The following is a 20,646-nucleotide window of genomic DNA, read 5'->3' on the forward strand; positions in this document are numbered from 1 at the left end:
TGGGCAGTTTCAGAAGAACTTGACTTGTCGGAGCAAGGCCAGAGGAGGCCCCGGAGCTGCTGCGAGGGCTGGAGCAGCTCTGCTCTGGAGCCGGGCTGAGAGAGCTGGGCTGGGGCAGCCTGGAGAGGAGAAGGCTCCTGAAGGGGAGACCTTACAGCAGCTCCAGTGCCTAAAGGGGCTCCAGGAAACCTGGAGAGGGGCTTTGGACAAGGGACTGTAGGGACAGGACAAGGGGAATGGCTTTAACCTGCCAGAGGGGAGACTGAGATGAGCTCTGAGGCAGAAGCTCTTCCCTGTGAGGGTGCTGAGGCGCTGGCACAGGGTGCCCAGAGAAGCTGTGGCTGCCTCATCCCTGGCAGTGTTCCAGGCCAGGTTGGACACAGGGGCTTGGAGCAACCTGCTCTAATGGAAGGTGTCCCTGCCCGTGGCAGGGGCTGGAGCTGGATGAGCTGTAAGGTCCCTTCAACCCAACGCGCTCCAGGACTCCACGAACCAGCTCAGGCTGGCGCTGCGCTCCCTGACGCCGGCAGGGTCGCGCCGCCGGCCGATTGCCGGTCGCGCATGCGCAGCGTGCGGCCGCGGGGGGTGCTGAGGGCGCAGGCGCGGCTCCGCCCCGCCGCTCTCGCGAGAGGCCGGGATTTATTGCTACGTGCGGTGCCGTGCTGCTCATGGCGGCGCTGGAGCGGGGGCGCTGAGCTGTTGGGGTGAGTACGGCTCCTCGAGCGCTGCGGCCGCTCCCGCCGCCCGCGGGCAAGCGAGGGGACACCGCGGCCCCCCGGGAGGCGGCGGGAGACGCGGAGGGCACCTCCGGGTCCACTTCTCGCTTGTCTCCAGTCGCAGCGGGCTTAGCGGGGTGGAGGTGCCCGCAACCTCCTCTCGGCCTCGGGGAGCGTGGCGGGGACGGGCTGGGAGGCGGGCGCCTGCCTCGCAGGCCGCCGCTCCCGGGGATGGGTGTCGTGCCGGTAGCCGCGGGGCGCTGGGCCGTGGCGGTGTGCGCACTACGCTTCCCGGCGCCCCGCGGGCAGACGCCCTGCCGCCGGGGCTCCTGGGGGCTGGAGTTCCGCCCGGCCGCGCAGGCGGGGCCGTGGCGGCGCTGGAACTCGTCTTCCCGGCGGGCAGCGCGGCCCGGCGGGCTGCGGGGCGCCCTAGGGGGCTGCAGGCCGAGAGGCGCCGGGGTGCCCCGGGGGTGGTGCCGAGGGGACTACGGGTCCCGGCAGGCCCCGGGCGGGGCCCCTGCGCTGGGGCTCCTGGGGACGGGCTGGCGCGGCCGCTGAGGGGGGGGCGGTGCGGATCGCGGCTCCCGGCGTGCTGCGCGCCAGCCCCGCCCGGAGCAGGGCCGAGGCCCCGATCCCTTTGTGTGTGGGGGAGCGGCCGCCATCGCCCCCCTTTGTGTGCGGGGCGGGCGGCGCGGCGGCCACTCCCTCCACCGGGCCTTGCCCTTCCCTTGGGCTGGGAGGCGGCGGTGCCCGGTGCGGCCCCTTTCCGGCCTTTGCGCTGTCATAGCGCAGGCCGCGGCCGGTGTGCTCTCCGCCTCCCGCGCACCGCAGGCCCCGCTCGGCACGCCGCTGGCCGGGGCTGCTGCTGGCACCGCCCCTCGGCCGGGCCCCGCTCTGCTCCGCGGCCTCCATCTTGCTGCAGCGCAGCCGGGAGGGCCGCGCCGGGCCCTGGAGGCCGCCGAGCCGCCATCGGCCTGAGGCCGGCTCTGTGTTGTCTGGGTTAGTAACGAGCGCGGGGCTCTTCCCACATCCCCTCCAAAGAAAACGGATTTGGGGGTTTATGGTTATATTTGTAAACTATTCCGTATGTATATGTGCTTTTACAGATCAGAGAATCCCAGGTTGGAAGGACCGTCAAGGATCATCTGGTCCAACCTCTCTAGGCAAATTATGACCTAGACTGGATGTCCCAGCACTCTGTCCAGCTGAATCATAACAGTGTCCAGTGCTGGGGAATCCACCACTTCCCTGGGGAGATTATTCCAGTGTCTGGTTGTTCTCATTGGGAAAAATTCTCTTATGTCCAGTTGGAATCTCCCCAGAAACTTGTGCCCATCACCCCTCAGCTTTTCCATGGAACTCCTTGTCAAAAGGGAGTCTCTGTGTGCTTTGTAGCCACTCTTTAGATACTGGAACAAGATGTCCTTGGAAGTTCTTTAAGTTTTTTCCTCTGTAGATGTTTGGGGGTTTTTTGATGTAAAATTGACTTCACTGACCCGGTGGATGTTGGTGGCTGATCTTGTAGCTGTCATGTATCAATTGGGGTGCTCAAGCTAGTGTTCAGTGCTGCTTTCTGGTAGTCATACAAAAAGATGTGGAATAGTATTATCTCCAAGTATCTAAGAACCACGTTGTGTGTCTTATCTTTAGTAAACTTGATCATAGTCATGTAAGAGATGGTTATTTCCAGAAGCACGTTACATCCAGTAAAATGCATGTTCTTGAAGTTACCTCCTCTTCTGAAGAAAATGTGCAAGAAAGCAGTGGTGGTAGTCCAGCAGGTTCTGCTGTGAGCCTGGATAGATGGTTTGAAGCTGTGGACAGCTTTATGTGACTTACTGTCACTTCGCAAAATGTGCACCTGAAAGGCTTCAAGAACAGGATGTGTACAGCTCTTCCCTGTCTGCATTAATCCTTTCAGCTGTAAATATACAAATGTGAACCCAGTGTGACTTGGGGGCTGGGCAGCTGCTTCGAGTGTTTACCATTTGGAGGAGTATTTATAGCAGCTGAATTAAAAAGTAAAGAATTTGAGGCAGACACACACAGTGAGTTGTTTTTTTTTTTTTTAACTTGAGTTGTGCTTGCTTGACAGCCCTCTGAACTCTGTGGTAAGCCAGCCTTGTTACCAGATCAAACCAGCTGTTAAGGGCAAAGCTGATGCCTTACTCCATTGCTTTGGTTATCTTTGGGCAGAAGAGGTGTTTCGATTATTCTATGAAAATGTAATATATTCTATGTCCAGGAAAATGAGAAATGTGACATGATAGTTACAGCTCGAGTAGAGCTCTAATAATATCAGTCTAATTAGATGAGAGAGAAGTACATGGATACTCTGTGCAGTTCCTGTGGTGTATGTCTGCTTTGTTTCTCCTCAACTTGGGCAGGGAAGGGGATACTCATTTGAGATCTGAAATGCTGTCCAAAAAATACTACTATTGTGAAAGAGATTCTGGTAACAGTTGCCTGAATTCTAATAGGGAGGTTTGCACAAAATTTAGCGGTCCTTTTATTTTTTCCAATAGCTTCATGTCTTCTAATTTGTATGTTTTTATAATTGAGTGTTTCACTGCGAATCTTTCAAACCAGATACTGGTTTGTACCACCCTCATCCAGTTCCTTATTTAATCTCATTCATGTATGTGGAATGGTCTGATTAGAAAACTTATTTCAGATGGAAGCTTTTCAGAGCAGTGACTAAAAGAAGGTGCCTCAGCTGGAGGAGAGGTCATTGAAATACCAACTTGTGTGAAAACTGGGTGATGAGTTTGCACACAGCCATTGTGTGCTGCTGGGGCTTAGAGTTCTAATGTGTAATAGCTGCCTGCAGTCAGCATTTTCACTGTGAGGAGAGTTAAATGTCTTTGCATTCAGTCACTTAAGTTGACTCTTTGAAATTCACTAAAGGGAATTCAAAGGTAGATGTAAATTGTGAAATCAATTTTCCCCACTGCAGTGGAGAAATGGACTTGGTCCATATTTTTTCTCATTTGGTGTTGGACTTGTTAAATGATTTGGAAAGAGTTGTGCTCTGATGCTTTGTACTTTTAGATTACTGCAGAACATCCTAGTTTATCCATAGAGTCATAGTTACAGCTTTTGGCCACAAGAATCTCACCCTTTTTTTCCCCTATATCTACTGAGTAAGCAACAAACTCAAATCAAACCTGATTTTTATTTCTCTTCCCAAAAAGTTTGTTTCTGTAAGATTAAGTTTCATGTAGTAGTGGCAGTTTCTCTAAACCACTTTCTCATGAAGACACAAAGTGGGATCTAGTTATAGAGAGGCTTCTCTGTTGTGTTATCTATGCAAGTATTAACTATATGTGATCAGTATTTTGCAGACACTGTTTTAAGAAGTCCAGAGAACAGCTCTGCAGTTTTTACGTGCTGTGTAGGGTGCATGCAGCATCTGTACTTAGAAGTTTGGTTTTTCTTATACAAAGCTAAAGGTGCTTCAGGTATTGTTAGTCCTTGACTTGCCTTTTGGAACAAAAACTCTCAGGAAATTCTAATTCCTTCCCACACAAACACCCTGCCGCTACACTGAAGGTCTGTCCAAGCGCTTAGTAATTAAATTATGGGGCAGCATATAAAGTAATTGATAGGAAGATTAAGACTTGTATTATCAAATGAAGTTGCTGTTTTAATTGTACCTTTCCTGGAAAGCCCAACTGCATGCAGAGTTTAAAATTGGAAATGCCACATCACTGGCTTGGAGGTAGTTTCTTGGAAAACAAAGCTGAAAGTGGGAATACCAAATATATCTGTAAACCAGTCTTGCTTAGCATGGATCACACCTGCAGTATTAAGGCAGAGGAACTGCACCTCTTTGTAGGAACACGTGGGACTGATGTAGAATTACTTTTTAAAGTGATACTTACTTTGTGCCTTTTCCCTTTCTCTAGTATGAAGTGGAACAGAACAGAATTTACCACCTGAAACTGCTGCTTCAAGTTCAGATCAGGAAAAGAATATACCACATTGTAACAACAACTCAAGACCAAAGAAGAGGAAACTTACACTGAAGACACAAGGCTTGATCTGAAACAAGAAGTTTGTGCCTACTCAACAGCTTCAAAAGAGCACGTCCCAACGCTGCTAGTAGTCTTTGTTTTCTCCAGTGCTGTATTGAAACTGCCCAGGGCAGCAGCACTTGTATTCTCTATTAGCTTGATAGATCAAGTTCTCTTGCTACCTTTTTTCTTTCTCTTTCTCTCTTTTTTTTTTTTTCCTTATTTTTTTAAATAATAGCAGTCTTCATCCTTAGAAACTTGTGCTGAAACAGAAGAATCGGCTAATACTACTGAAAGTGCAATATTTGAATATCACTGCGAGGTTGGTGCACATATATAGAGAGTTTTATATATATATATTTCAGAACTTTATAGGAAATAAGTTGCCAACAGAGCGTTTGTTGGTTTTTACTATTATATTGGCTTTGTAGTAGTATAACAAATCAATAGTACTTGCAATATGGTTCTGGTTAATGATGATTATAACCATGGAGAGCTGGTTGTTAATGTTTCTCTCCTCTAGTAAGTAGTAATGGTAGTGTTGTGGTTCAAATCCCTTCTTTTTCAAATAACTACTTACTGAGAAGTCAGCTGTTGGGAGTAAACTTGGCGCAGTTGGGCAATCATCATGGTGCAGGAGAGAACCATTATATTGTAGTCCAAGTAAGTCCTGCTTGCAAATTAATAGGTAGTAGCGTATTACTAGAAGCTCCTTAAAGCACAGTTTTATGACAATATTCCTGGTGATCTGTATAAATGGATGTTGTGTTTGATTTTTGTTATGCTCTGTTTTAACATTACGTTTGCACAGGTCTCGGAATATGAGAAGCATCTGGAAAGGCTGCTGATATTATAATGTGTCCTTCTCTTTGCAGCAGAGTTTAGTGCCACCCTGAGGAGTGTATCTTTGGACTTAAGTTGTCAGACTTCAGATGATTAATGATGAGTTCTTTGTGCTATGCTACTAATACTCCTTTAAACTCAAACTATTCAGGTGGTACCATGCAGTGATAGTCTTTGAGCAAGAGATTATAGCAGTGTGGTTTTCTAACCCTAAGCTAGGCTATTCTAAACTTAATTTTTAGGTAGATCTGTGTCATTTCCTGCACCTGATGTATCATTAGTAGTGTTACTACTTAATATCTGTGGCAGGGGTGTATGTGTATTTGTGTACTTCATCCTTGTATCAGAGGTGTGAAGTGACCATTTTGGAAATGACTCACAAAGAGCATTTCTCACACTCATTTGAACTTTCAGAATGCATTAATGGTCTTGCCTGTTATTCTCTTGGGAAAAGGGATAGCAATATATCATTTTCCCTTCTCCCAGCTACTCTGCTTGCACGGCCAACTTATTTTATAAGTATCCAAAACTCTAGGATGGCTTAAAATCAAGCACTTCAGCTGTTGCCTTCCCACAAGGGCACCTTCTTGTGTGTGGAATGTCCTAGAGGCTGCCTCCTGGGAAGATGAGGGTTCATACGTTGCAGTAATGCTGACAGGAACTAGTCTGTAACTCTCAGCAGCTTTGTATAGTGCTTTTTTTGTTAGATATCCTGAGAAAACATGGCCTTTAAACATAATCCACTGCATAAAGGAAGATGCAAGACCTGTGACTTTCATCCCTTGAGCAACTCAGGCTGCACGTGAGACATCTTTGCTGGGAGAGTAGCACTGCACTGCAACAGTTAACCCAGGAAGGTGGTGGAACCTCTGCCATTGGAGGTTTTTAACTCAGCTAGACAAAGCCTTGGCTGCCTTTGTCTGGTGGCTAGAGGCTGAGGAGGATGGAGGAGAGTTCTCCAGGGGTCTCTGCTGGGGCCGTGTTCTCTGAGTCACTATGTTATGACATGTTTGTACTTTGACTTCAACATGTGAGAGCACTGCTTTATGCCGGATAGCACAGGTTTGCAGGGTATCTCGGCACTTGAGGTTTTCTAATTGTAGACTAAGAGGGCAGTATTGGTTAAAATTAAGAGACTGAGTAGCTGCTTATCTGTTACACTGTGGCTTGTCGTGCCAGTTTAGCAGATAATGCTGCATTTTACTGTTTGTCTTCTAGAAGACCTTACGTAATCACTTGACTACTTAAATTTGGGACAGTATGGAGGCTATCCATCTGAATATGGTGGCAATAAAATTGATGTCTAACCTGGCTGTGAACCAGCTGTTCACATAGTAGTTACATACTTTGCTTCATATTTGTAAACTACCATGTTGCAATGTGTTCTTGCACTGGTGTTACAGTTCTGTGTTGAAATAGAATATTTTTCATTCTCCTAAAGTTTTTGACAGTGTCAGATGTGCCTGAAGAGACACATTCCGAAAGCTAGTAGCAAAATTATTGTACATTACATTAGGGAAAGTAGAAAAAGATTAAAACAATTACATTCAGTTAATTCTAGGTTTGCAGTTTGTCCGGAAGTTGCCTCAAGATTGCAATGTGGGGAGAGGGTGGGAATCTGTAACTAACGGGGTATTAATTCCATAACTGTGCAAAAATGTTTAAACACTTAAAACCTTTTTTTAAGTATGAAAGACTGAACAAACAAACTAGGGACAAACTTTGCAGGTTTGTGAAGCTGAATCTATTGGTTCAGAACTGTTGCGTTTTCCTAAACCTGCTTAATTTGGAAGAGCAGATACTTCAGGTATTTCCTGGCTCTGGTGTGAAATAGCGAATGTGGGAGTACTTTGAGGTGTAATGCTTCAGAAAGTTGGAAGTTTGGTTTGGTCTAAACGATACTTATTTTGGAGTTGTATTTCTGACCCATTTTATAATGCTGCCTGTCTAAAGGTGATTGTTTTATAAAAGTGTGACTATTTTGGTGCTCTACAATTTGCTTGTTACAATAACTTCCACAAGCTCTTTGTGTTTCTATTATTAATAATAGTTACTCTGTTATGTGGGCATGGAGAAAAGAAACCTATTTTAAGTAAATAAGTGGGTTTTGTGGCTTTTCCCCTCCCTGTGTTTTCTTTTAACCAGATGAGCTTTGATCCAAACCTGCTCCACAACAATGGACACAACGGGTACCCCAATGGTACTTCGGCAGCGCTGCGTGAGACTGGGGTTATAGAGAAACTGCTGACCTCTTATGGCTTCATTCAGTGTTCAGAACGGCAAGCTAGACTGTTCTTCCACTGTTCCCAGTATAATGGCAACTTACAGGAGCTCAAAGTAGGAGGTAAAGAGAGAACTTTCAGAGCTTCTTGAGTGAAGACCAGGGTCTCCCACTTGCCATAGACAATCCTTTTATCTTGTGGCATGAACAGATGTGTGCTGTTGCTTCTGGTGGGCTAAAGAGACAACTGAATTAACCCACCACTCCTGATGAGAGACATTTGCAACACTTAAGCTTTGTGCAGCTTGTATTAATGTAGTTGTGGCCCTTCTGGAAAAGGTGTGGTGTTAAGTCAAACTTAAATAAGTGAGATGGAAGTAAGTGCTTAGGCTATGGAAGAATCTACTTAAAGAAGTGTTTCTTCTTTAGAATTAGCTTGAAGATGGCCAGTTGTGTTTCAGAATGGGCAGGCTGCTACTTCATGCTACTGATTAATGTGGCAGTGAAGGTTCTAAACTGTTGAATGGCTATGTTCTGTTGTCTGAACTTCAATGTGAAGTCTGCTTTATAGTGACCAGGGCAGGGGGAGGGAATTACTGAGGGGCAAGCCATTACAATAGAGTAGTTTGTTAGCAGCAGGAGTGAATAAGCAGAATACCAGAGAAATGTTTGCAAATAGTGTGTCCTTCCTTGGTAACAAAAGCACCTGAAGTTGTACTTTGTGTTTGGCTATGAGCAGTGGATTATCACATGTCCCCATTTAGTGAGTAAAAAACCAAAACAAAACCCCTAAACAAAACTCTGTGACACCATTATTGTGTTTGTCTTGTAGATGATGTTGAGTTTGAAGTATCTTCTGACCGCCGAACTGGAAAACCCATTGCTATTAAATTGGTGAAGATAAAACCAGAAATATTACCTGAAGAACGAATAAATGGACAAGTTAGTGCCTGTTTGCTATACATGCATAATTTCCATGCTTTACTCCAGTACTGAAGGCTAGATTCATTTAGCATGCATATTAACTACATGTGGTGTACAGTCACACTGAAATATATCTTTGTTCTGGTGAAAAAATCAGAGGTTCTGTTTGAGCTCTTCCTTAGCTCCAAACAATTCTTACAGTCACCAGATGTTCTGTAAGAGTGAGACTTTGCAACGTGGCATTCCCTGTTGCACACTAGAAGTGCATCCATGAATGTATAGTAGGGGATACTGAGATTCATGTTGTATTCAACAGTGCTGCTCCTGAAATGACTAGCAATGGATTTTATTTGTTTTTGGCTGGTAGGTTGTGTGTGCTGTTCCTCACAATTTAGAGAGTAAATCTCCAGCTGCCCCGGGTCAGAGTCCAACAGGGAGTGTATGCTACGAACGTAATGGGGTAAAGCTTGCGTATTTTACTTGAACTTTTCACTGCTCCATCACTGTGGTCTATGAGCAAAAAAAATGTGATGTAATTTATAATGTAGTCAACTGACATTGCTAAGAGCTGTAGTTCTTGGCCAAAACCCAGCATGCTTTGGTAATTACTACAAGCAGAAATGTTAATTCCACAGCTTGCTTGCTTATATCTGTCGAAAACTTTATGTAAAGCCACAGAGTTGTTTTTTTCTCTTTTAAAACTTAATAAAGCTGGGTTTGTAATGTTCATGTATCCTTACCTTGAACATTTAAAGATCAGAAACTGACATTTCAAGATGGCCACATAAAAACCTTTCAACTCAAGCTGCTTGTTAAAGACTCATCCAAACAGCATGATGAGGAAAAAGGGGTGGTTTTGCATGACGTGTTTGAGCATTTTCCATTTTCTTAATTAATTTCTTTAGTAGCAGGTATTGTTGTTAAAACTGTGTTAATCTTTCTTTGAAACTACTATTCTGTAAATATTAAGTAATAATACTGGTCAATGTTAATTTACAGGAAGTATTTTACCTGACTTACACCCCGGAGGACGTTGAAGGAAATGTACAGCTGGAAACAGGAGATAAAATCAACTTTATAATTGACACAAATAAACAGTAAGTTGGTATTGCTTTTCTGCCTTCATACTTGGTTTAGTAGTCAGGCAGAATTAATGCCTGTGCCAAGAACTGAAATGACATTATGAAATATAATCTTCATTTTTGCTCCAGTTTTAAGTTACTCCAGGTTTGCTCTGTTAACTTTTTTTTTCCCTCCCTAGTACTGGTGCTGTAAGTGCTCGTAACATTATGCTACTAAAAAAGAAACAAGCCCGCTGTCAAGGAGTAGTCTGTGCCATGAAAGTAAGTGGTGCTTCAGCTTTGAAGTTTCCTTTGAAAATGAAATGCTGTTCTGAAAAGTGGTGTTATGAGTAATATATTTAGGGTGTTAAGAGCTGTTAACAGCTTGGAGCTGTGGGTGTAAACTGGGTGAAACAGTTGATCTTTGGTACAAATCTTCTTAACAAATTAAGTCCTATTTATTTCCATTTATCTCTTAATTTCTTGTGGTTGTCTGTGCTGTGTGCACTCGTGAATCTGCTGTTCTGGTGTGTCATAGTCTTTTATTGTCTTTGGTAGAACTTGCTATGTTAAGAGAAGAGGCAATTTATTAAACACTTTGTTCTGTTCTTAGGAAGCCTTTGGATTTATTGAGAGGGGTGATGTCGTGAAGGAGATATTCTTTCACTATAGTGAATTTAAAGGTGACCTAGAAGCCTTACAGCCTGGTGATGATGTGGAGTTTACAATCAAAGACAGAAATGTAAGACGAAATCCAGTAAAAACTGAAGACAAGATGCTAGAGCATAACTGGAGAGCTGTCTGTTTTCTCAAATGCACTTGTAAAAGGAGGGAGGAGGTTCATGGGAGAATGGCTCTTTACCTCATCTGTATGGGTGTTTGACTGATTTTGTGCTTTTAGGGTAAAGAAGTTGCAACAGATGTTAGACTCCTGCCTCAAGGAACTGTCATTTTTGAAGATATCAGCATTGAACATTTTGAAGGAACTGTAACCAAAGTAATTCCAAAAGTACCCAGCAAAAACCAGGTGAATTTCAGTATTTACTGAAGTTTATGTGAAATGTTTTATTGATTGTATTGAATTCCAATCCAGCAGTAAAAGTGCTCCTTTCCCTGTAACAGTCTGCTGCATAAGCATTGTATCAGAGTAAAGGAGTAAGTTTGGGCTTAACCTGTTACAACCACCGATAGCAGTCACAGTACAAAATTTTTTCTAAAAATGATGAAAAGCAAGAATTAGGGTAGTGCTACATTGGGGAGTGTTTTCTTTAATGTTCCACATACTTCCCATTGAATTTAATTGGTTTAGGATGAATCTTTAAGGCAAAAGCATAGGGAAAAGGGGAGAAAATACTTGCAGGAAATGCCTGATCTTAGGATTCCTGTGAGGATTAACACTTAAAGAGGTGTTTGACATAACTTGACCATTAATATTTGCCTTAGAGGAAAGAGCACGTCCCTTATGGCTGGAGGCCAGTCTGCAATTGTTGTTTTGGGAGGGGCTGGGGTGAGGTTTCTTGTGTGTTTTGGACACTTGGTAAGGCTGCTTTTTAGAAGTGTTGTAAGCACGATTATAAACTCAATTCTTAAAATAGTCTTAATTTCTTTGGCAATAACATGCTTGGTGCTTTAAGTAAAATCCCCAAACCAACAAACCACGAGAAAGGCACCTTTAAGTTGGCTATGAACAGCAAATTTCAAATAAGGAGTGGTAGAGATGAAGCGTAGTGGTCTGAGTCCAGCAGGCGCTTGGTGTCGTCCATACTTCTGTTAGAATAGCTGGCAGCAGTTACGCTGAGACTTGCAGGTGAACTAATGTCTTCTCTTGGATTTTCCGCCTGTAGAGTGATCCATTACCTGGCCGCATCAAAGTTGACTTTGTGATTCCTAAAGAACTTCCATTTGGAGACAAAGATACAAAATCCAAGGTGACCTTGCTGGAAAGTGACCACGTTCGATTCAATATTTCAACAGACAGACGTGACAAACTGGAACGAGCCACGAATATTGAGGTTCTTCCCAATACTTTCCAGTTTACTAATGAAACTAGGGAAATGGCAAGTATCTCTTTTAATTCTTGAGGGGAAATTAAAGTAAAACAAGGGGGGAGGGGTGTCTTAAGCACTAACTTCAATGTAAAAATCACTGGTGTCTTCCATTGCCTTTTCTGAAATCCTTAGATATGCGCTTCAAAGTGCTTGAATGATAGAAAATTCAGAATTAATGTTGTGCATCTTTTCTTTAAAAGAATAAAAACTGAACTACTGAGTGAATTGAATCATTGGAAAATCAGACCTTAGTTGGCTGGTTATAGCAAGCAAAAGACATGCAATCTTGAAGTATTAGTTTAAAAATTCACATGCTTGAGTCTGAATAAGTAACTACTCGTGTTCCTGAGGAAAACTGGAAGAATTTGGGGCTATTCAGGTTCAGGTACTGAAAAGTCTTAAGAATCAGAGGCAGTACTGTGTGCACCTTTTGGATTTCATGGGTTTTGGCCAGTCTCTCTTTGTCTGAGGGTCCAGCAGAAGGATGGTAAAGAGCTGCTTTCCATCACTTATAAAAAAAACTTTGTGGATTACAGGGACTAACATGGACGTGCTAATTAGTATTATAGAATATCTTTCATTCCTGTAATTTGGAGTGCTGGTTCTGTTCCAGCTACACTGTAAGTTTGCCTTCCTTTACAACTGGAGACCAGTTACGTACTGGAGTGATAACACTGCTGTGGTTAGGGATCCTTTGCTTTTAAGAAAAACACTGAACTTCAGCCTCTTGGGTTTTGGCTTTCTATCCTATAGACTTCTTATGTTTCTACTGTGGCCAGATATAGTTGCCTGCCTGAACTGAGTTGTCATTGGGCTGACAAGTGTTAGCTGAATGGGAGCTTGGAAAGCTCAGGAAGCTATGCAAGAGAAGAATGTTCCCAAGGGTGGAAATTATCTTTGCATGGCCATTTAAATCCTATAAGCCTTCCTTGAGACTTGCTAAAGGCTCTGTAGGAACTGGGTTGAACTGAGAATGTTTGTGAATTCAGTCTTGCTCTGTGCCTCTGGCATGATCTTGTTCTAGTTCTTCCTAACTTGAATAATGAACTCTTTCAAGCAACTTCTTCATTTGTCTGGAAGTGTGATGGGCTTTCTCTTAAACTTCCCTTTCACCACTGCTTTTATTTCCTCTTTATATAAAGTTTTTGTATGTCTAATGTGCGTTTATGTGCATTATATGTGTGCATTTGTAGAGTTGTTCTCTGTGTAGAAGTAATGCCAGGTTCTTTAACTGTAGTAGTCCTTGTTAATGGCTTAGTCTTTTCCATGTCTCTCTTAAGAAGAAATTAAGTTGAGAAACCAGGTAAGTACAGCTTGTTTGCATTTCAGGTTGACCGTAGTCATTAACACTATTGTTTGCAAGGCAGCATATTGCATAAACCAAGAGGTGTTTTCATAGGATTCAGGCCTTCTGTTCAGATTATTACTGCAGGTACTCCGTATGTGTCTGTGGTACTCCACAGACACATACGGAGTACCTGCAGACAAGTGTCACATACTAGTAGTAAAACTGTAGCTGTCCCTTTGACTATTCCCAGGGTGTGATTGCAGCAATGAGAGATGGCTTTGGCTTCATTAAGTGTGTGGACCGGGATGCTCGCATGTTCTTTCACTTCAGTGAAATTATGGATGGGAATCAACTCCATATTTCTGACGAAGTAGAATTTACTGTCGTTCCTGTAAGTGAGATTAATACTTCTAAGAAATCTTGACTTTTAAAAGGTGTTACATAGAGTCTGTCTAAAATCGGATTGGTCTTATTTTCCAGGATATGTTGTCTGCCCAAAGAAATCATGCTATAAGGATTAAGAAGCTTCCAAAGGGCACGGTTTCTTTCCACACCCAATCAGACCATCGTTTCGTGGGCACTATAGACAAAGAAGCCACTCCAGCCAAAGCCACTAGCCCAAATAAAGGCAAAGAGAAGGTAGTGCTGCTCTTCTACTTGTGGCGTACCTGTTCTGCATTCCTGGCTTTGGAGCCTGAGGCTGTTTGCTTAAAAATCTAATTCCACTTTTTGAAGCACTGTTAATCTTGTATAAATGTGAAATACATGGAGTAGCCAACAACAGCAGTGAGCACAAACTAACCTGTGTGAAACAAAATAAGAAAGAAATCATTAATGATTATACTATTGGAAGATAATTTCCAGGAACTTGATAGGAAGCTTCTTTCCACCTCCTACTCCATAAGGTACTAGGTAGAATAAAAAAATAAAGTTTCTAGGGCTAGAGGAGAACCTCTGTGTTGTCAGGCTGTTTTAAACAATACCAGAGTACTTAAACTTCCAATAAATACTTACTGGAAATGGTAGTAACACTTTAAAACTATTGTATCATTTAAAGCTTCTTAGAGTCATTTACTCTGTTGTGGTTTTCACCAGTTACTGAGCAGTTACTGTCAAACCACTGTGGCTCAAATGATCAGTGCTTGAATTGTACATGGGAAACTTGCTCACTTACAATTGAGACACTGATTGCTGAATTCTGATGTCTTATTTTTAGGAGGCTGAGGATGGAATAATTGTTTATGATGACTGTGGAGTAAAACTGACCATTCCTTACCAGGCCAAGGATGTGGAAGGATCTGCTAATCCCCAGATAGGAGATAAGGCAATATAACTAACTATACCATTGGGAAATATTTTTTTCTGTGCATTGTGAAGTGGGAGCTTCTCTTTGGCTTGTTACTGGATTTGTTCCTCTTGGAACAAACGAAGGACAAGGCATCTGCATAATGTTACCTGTTTCCTCTGTCCTAGGTTTGAGTTACTTAATATTCCGTATACTTAAGAATAATATCCTGAAACTTGGTGATATATATGTGAAAATAGTGTCTTAATATGTAAATGATGCTTTTAAAACAAGGAATTCTTATCATTTAAGACACTGGGCTCTGCTTGTGAATAATCAAGAGGAAATTGGCATAAGAGATTTTGAGATGGATGGTGAAGAGGGAGAACATACTATCATGAGCAACTTAGCATGAGGGATAATGGAAAGGGAAAAAGAGCTTGGAGAACTGGAAGAGCACCCTAAAAACTACCAGTGTTCAGGAGCTGCACTAGGAAGGCATCAATTACTATCTTTAAAATCCTGAAACAAGTGGGTGAAACTCAGTACATGTTCACTGGGGGCTACTGGTGGTAAGTGTAGTGGCAAGGAGGCAAATCGCAGGAACAGAAAAATTCTCATCTATAATGGGTAAAAAGCTGAGTGCTGGAGGCTGGCTTGCCTTGCAGGTACTACTAGTTGTGACTACTACTCTTTGGAATGTAGTAAATGTCAGTGACTGGCAGATGTTTCTGTGAGTGTAGGGGCTAGAAAACTACTTCCCTGGTGAATGTAGGTATTCATTACAGCTACACAGCTTCAAAATCAGTTGGTTTGGGGCATTTTTTTGGTGGTGGTGGTTTGTTTGGGTTTTTTCTATCTAGTATTGACATGCACCTCTTCAACAGGTTGAGTTCTGTGTGTGTGAAGTGAAGAGAACTGGTCTGCAGACAGCTGTTTCTGTCAGAATGCTAGGACGCAATTACAGCTCTAAGAGGCTTTTGGGATACGTGGCAGCCCTGAAAGATAACTTTGGATTTATTGAAACAGCGAATCATGATAAGGAGATCTTTTTCCACTACAGGTGAATGACAGTTTATTATTATTTGCTTGTTTGTGTTGGTTTGCTTAGTTGGGGGGCAGAGTTTTGTAGGGTTTACTGTTAAACCCATCTGGACTTCACGCACACATATGTGCTTAGGTGCCTCAAGTTCCATTTATTATCTTTGCTGGACTGGTTCAGGCTTTTCTATTAGTCAGCAGCCCTCGTATTCTATCCCTGTGAATCCTAGGCCACAAAATACAGTTAATTGTATATTTGAAATGCTTCTTGGACACGTGAGGTACTGACCTAGTCAAATAGTTTCTGATCAACATATGTAAATGTTGAATGAGTATCACATGTTATCACATAACTAAAGGAAAGTTGTACATAATTCTGTTCCTGTAGTGAATACTGTGGTGATATTGATAGCCTGGAACTTGGAGACACTGTTGAATACAGCTTGTCAAAAGGCAAAGGAAACAAAGTTAGTGCAGAAAAGGTGAACAAAACACATGCAGGTAAGACTCTGCCTCGTATTTTCGGCTTACAAGGCTCTCTGCAGGTGTTGATGGATAAAGTTTGCTAATAATCCATTTACAGCTGCAGCTTAGACCAACAGGATGATGCTTAACATGGTGGTCATAGGTTTCGTGAAAGCTGTTGCTTATGTTTCCAGAGAAGAGACAAGCGTAGACCAACAGTACTGTGGACAGTAGCAACTCTTTAGAGCTTTATTATACTTTGTCCCCTTCTATTGGAAGGTTATAACAGGAGAACTAATGGTAGAACAAGCCAAATTCATAATTGCACTAATTGTGCTGTGCCTTGCAGGAGGTATGCAGGTATTAAGGACATGGGGGCAAAGAAAAAGCATACTTAAAGGTTACTGAATGGTTAAAGTATGTGGGGAATGGGAATGCAGTGGAAGAGAAGTAAAATACTTTGATTCAGTGGTTTCTAGTTTCACAAGAAACTAGTGTTTTTCTGCTTCAGTGTTTGAAATATCAGTGTGGTCTTGATTAGAAAAGCTGTCATTACTGCTGTGTTAAAGCTGTTCCAGTTTTAGTGGGTGATAGTGCACTGCCTTCAGTGTCTTGCAGTGCATGCTAGCTTAAAAAGAATAAGTGATTGACCACTAAAGTGTGAAAAGAACATCCTATTCTTTCATTGTCTGTTTCTTTTCAGTGAATGGTATCACCGAAGAAGCTGATCCAACTGTTTACTCTGGTAAAGTAATTCGTCCTTTGAGGAGTGTAGATCCCACACAGACTGAATACCAGGGCATGATCGAAGTCATGGAGGATGGTAAGATTTTAAGTTACAAGAGTTCCTTTCACAAATGCACAAGAAGTGTAGAAGTTTAATAAACTGTAAATAGAGCTGTTGATAGCTATACTGCAGACTATATTCATACTAGTAAGCTGATAGTAAGAGCAGCATTTCTAATATCAGAAGTAAGTTCTGAATGTCCTAGGGTAGGAAGGGATGCCTCTCAATTGTCCTGTGCTTTTTCCTCCTCTAGGTGAGATGAAAGGAGAGGTTTATCCATTTGGAATTGTTGGAATGGCAAACAAAGGTGACTGTCTGCAAAAGGGAGAGACTGTGAAGTTTCAGCTCTGTGTTCTTGGTCAGAATGGGCAGACAATGGCTGTTAACATCACACCATTCCGCAGAGCCACAGTGGAATGTGTGAAAGATCAGGTGAGTGATGCATGTTCATAGGAAATACCAGTTACAATGGCATAGAGCAGATGAAAACCCACTTCAGCACTATAATCTAGGAATCTTGTTGGGCAGGGGTGGATTGCTTTATATGCTGGTCCTAGGGAAGCAGGTTTGTGTCACCCAAGCACTGGCTTATGCAAACCTGTGTAACTAGTTTTTGCTGAACAGGGCATTAAAAAACAGTGTTAAAAAACGAAACGAAACAGCGCATACTCTGCTTTTAGAAGCTGCTTCCCAGCATTAAGCAGTCAGTGGTTACAGTCCGTCTGAAACACGAAGGATAATCGTAACGTGGCCAGCTGCATGTCAGAATTCTTAGAAAATTAAGTGCTGTGGATGCTTTCTGGTTTTACAGCTATTCTGCAGCACTTGGCTCTCATCATTTCCAGAGGAGTGAGTTTTGCTGAGTAAAATGGGAGTAACTGACTAGTTGTACCAGAGACAGACCAAGAAATGGAGTGATTTCTGCTGTATAAGGAGGAGTCTTGGAAAAGAACATGCAGCAGCACTCTTCAGTTTAATCCTGAGAATGCTGCCAGGACTTCCGCAGGTTTCATATCTCGGTCTGTAGACTTTGGGGTTTAAATGTGACTTTACCAACCCAAGAGTGCCTAGACTTCCAGAAGTATTGTTTCCAGACAATGTTCTGATCAGTGTAGAAATTGCATTTCCAGCTCTAAAAGTCATTAAACTGCAATAATGAGTAAGGCATTGAATCTGTTTAGATCCAGAGGAAAAAAAGTAACCTTGTGATGTGTTGGTTTTCAGTTTGGTTTCATTAACTATGAAGTGGGTGACAGCAAAAAGCTCTTCTTCCATGTCAAAGAAGTTCAGGATGGTGTGGAGCTGCAGGCTGGGGACGAAGTGGAGTTCTCTGTAATCCTGAACCAGCGCACAGGAAAATGCAGTGCCTGTAACGTGTGGCGTGTCTGGTGAGGGTTTACAATTCAAGTGACTTAATCTGGCATGATGTCTGCATTGCAGCAGGGGCGTGCAGGCCTCTTCTAAACTGAGCTGTTCCTAGAATGGGAGCTCTGAACTTCTGGCTTCAGTGAGAGCCTCTCACCTGAGAGCTGCCACCATTTAGAGATGTTGATGCTATGCCATTATGTACTGGCAACTCGTAAGCTTTTTATTGATACAGTTAAAGGGAACAGAAATGTAGGAAATACTACTTAGATGTGCATGAGAGTAAATGCAACACCTCTACTCACTACAGAATACCCTTTTGAGGGGTTAGAGCTACTGCTATTTTGTAGCCCTGTGCTTAAAGCAGTGGTTTTGAAGCAGAAGTGTGTGGTATCATCCAGAAGGTCTCCTTTTGCACAGGGTGGGTGATATACTAATGGGGACAGTGAGTAGCTCGTAGCAGCTCTGGGAAGTGATGCGTGCTCTCTGGTTGACTCTGTTACAGTGAAGGCGCGAAGGCTGTCGCTGCTCCACGTCCTGACAGACTCGTTAATCGTTTAAAGAGCATTAATCTGGATGATGCCAATGCTCCTCGGCTCACAGTTCTTCGTCAGCCTCGGGGACCGGATAACTCAAAGGTGTGTAAGACAGAAGCCTGCGTTGCAGAGTAACTGCAGTTTGGGCTTGAACTTAGATAACATAAAATTGACTCCTCAGTTGGAAACCTGAATGGTTTGAAGCGCAGTGTCCCCCTTCATTCTGTAGTGAACTACTCACCTGCTGTGAGAGATTAGATTATTTCTACATGATGTCAGAGTGCTGTACCCCGTGTCGGTCATGTATGCTGTGGTTTGAAGAGCATGCAGTATCAAAGCAACCAGTTGCTGCTTGTGTTCTAACCCACGATGGCTCTCCAGGTTTGTTTATAAACCTCCTGCTCCCCTTCTCAGAGACAGTAAGTGAAATGCCTTCACATCAGTTTGGCTTTCACAGGAGGTTCTGCCACCGCTTTATAAACAGGAGTGAAGTGGCTGGAATCTCTTGAGGCATCCAGGAACCCACAGAACCTGTTTTGTTGCTGTCTTTCTGAAGATGAAAGTTGCTAATTAGAAGTGTGCTCACTCTGTCCCGGGTTGGAAGAGAACGGCTTGACTTTAAAGCGTGAGGCTGGAGCTAAAAGTTATTTGTTTTTTCCTTACAGGGATTTGGTGCAGAGAGAAAGATCCGCCAAGCTGGTGTTATAGACTGATCCCCAAACCCCATCCCTGATGTACGGCTGAGTGGTGGGGGCTGGTGAAGGGTACTGAATATCTCCCTGTTCATCCCTTCCTCCAAATTCTAAGAAGCTATTACACCGGTTTTAACACCTTCTCATGTTATGTTTAAAATAAATTTATGAAACCATTTTAAAATTATGCACAGTTGCATTCTGGAGAACTTTAAGGTGGCGCCTTTATAGTATCACATTTTAGAAGCTTGTTTTGAATGGTGCATTTAAACGCAACTGGTTACTGCAACTCTACATTGCCTCTGTGAGTAAACATTATAGACAGCTCGACTCGGGTAGACCTTATGGAATTCTGCACTACAGTTCTCTCTGCTTTATCATCTTGGCTGAGGTGTTCCTATGCCTTAGTGCGCGACTGCGTTGTGTCCGCTTCCGAGTGGAAGCGGGAGGCTCCCTTCAGCTCACTGCTCCCCTCCCGAGGACCATGTGAGGGCAGAATCAGTTCAACTTGATACAAACCTGTCTGAACATTCAGATATCTTACGTTGATGGCCAAATGTTCCCATGTTTTCCTGTTTCATTTAACTCGAGTCCTTTTGCCAGTGGTGTTTAGAGCCCCATGAGAGTCTCTTTCGTGGGTTCACTTTCTGTTTGTAGCGTTCTGAACCACGTGCAGTGCAGAATTTCCTAAGGCTGAGGTGTGCCATCAGTGTGGTAATTTAAATATATTTAAAACAATGCACAAATCTGCTGCTTCCAACACTGCAGCTTCGACTCCCCCTTTCTTTGATTTAAACTGAAACAAAGGAAGAAGTTGTGCCTGAAGTGAATACCTTTTTTTTTTTTTTTTCTCTATTTTTTCGCAGCCGGCACCATGTACTGTAACAGAATAAATACTCCTTTAGGCTTCCCATAATAGCTGTACCGAGCCTTTCATCGAGGTGGGATAGTTGATGTCTGTGTGCTTTATTTTGGTTCTCCCCCTCCATTCCCCCCATTACACTTTATCAAGCGAGAAACCGGATTGATTGGTCTGAGTCTTATTTACCCAACAGGATCAGGAGTTCTTGCTCGGGATCGAGGCGAGTTCCGGGCTTTGGGTTTGGTTTTGTTCAGGTTTTGTTCATTTTTGGGGTTGTTTTTGTTTTCTCACGTTACCTCTGTTCTCGCTGTAGGGGTTTCTCGGGGAGATGCGTTATCTTTGTAAAACAGACGTTGCTTTCTCCAGGTTTTTCTGTTAATGGCAAAGAATGGAAATAGAATAAAGTTTTACTGATTTTGAGACAAAACGAACCCTCCCTCCCGCCCTGTTTCTTCCTTCCCGCCGGGGGGCGCCGCGCCGCCAGCACGCGTCCGGG

General features: G+C 43.3%; 1 protein-coding gene across 3 annotated transcripts; it reads left to right on the forward strand.

Annotated features, from left to right (window-relative positions):
* The first annotated feature begins 589 nt into the window (after positions 1-589).
* Positions 590-20,581, forward strand: CSDE1 (cold shock domain containing E1). 3 transcript variants are annotated; one of them, XM_030473088.1, is made up of 20 exons: positions 590-704; positions 4,625-5,054; positions 7,721-7,919; positions 8,629-8,738; positions 9,088-9,180; positions 9,720-9,817; positions 9,982-10,063; positions 10,395-10,523; positions 10,683-10,808; positions 11,626-11,838; positions 13,368-13,508; positions 13,598-13,756; positions 14,334-14,441; positions 15,290-15,465; positions 15,832-15,944; positions 16,612-16,731; positions 16,949-17,127; positions 17,920-18,083; positions 18,566-18,698; positions 19,262-20,581. In XM_030473088.1, the coding sequence occupies exons 3-20, from the start codon at positions 7,721-7,723 to the stop codon at positions 19,307-19,309; spliced, it is 2,391 nt and encodes a 796-aa protein (XP_030328948.1). In that variant the 5' UTR covers positions 590-704; positions 4,625-5,054; the 3' UTR covers positions 19,310-20,581. The 3 variants fall into 3 exon arrangements, with proteins under 3 accessions (XP_030328948.1, XP_030328950.1, XP_030328949.1); XM_030473089.1 differs by lacking the exon at positions 590-704 and adding an exon at positions 1,133-1,715 and having other exon boundaries at positions 19,262-19,691; XM_030473090.1 differs by lacking the exon at positions 9,088-9,180 and having other exon boundaries at positions 19,262-19,648.
* Positions 20,582-20,646: the final 65 nt, after the last annotated feature.

This window comes from Strigops habroptila, chromosome 18 (genome assembly GCF_004027225.2).
Source record: "Strigops habroptila isolate Jane chromosome 18, bStrHab1.2.pri, whole genome shotgun sequence".
Taxonomy (NCBI): Eukaryota; Metazoa; Chordata; class Aves; order Psittaciformes; family Psittacidae; genus Strigops; species Strigops habroptila.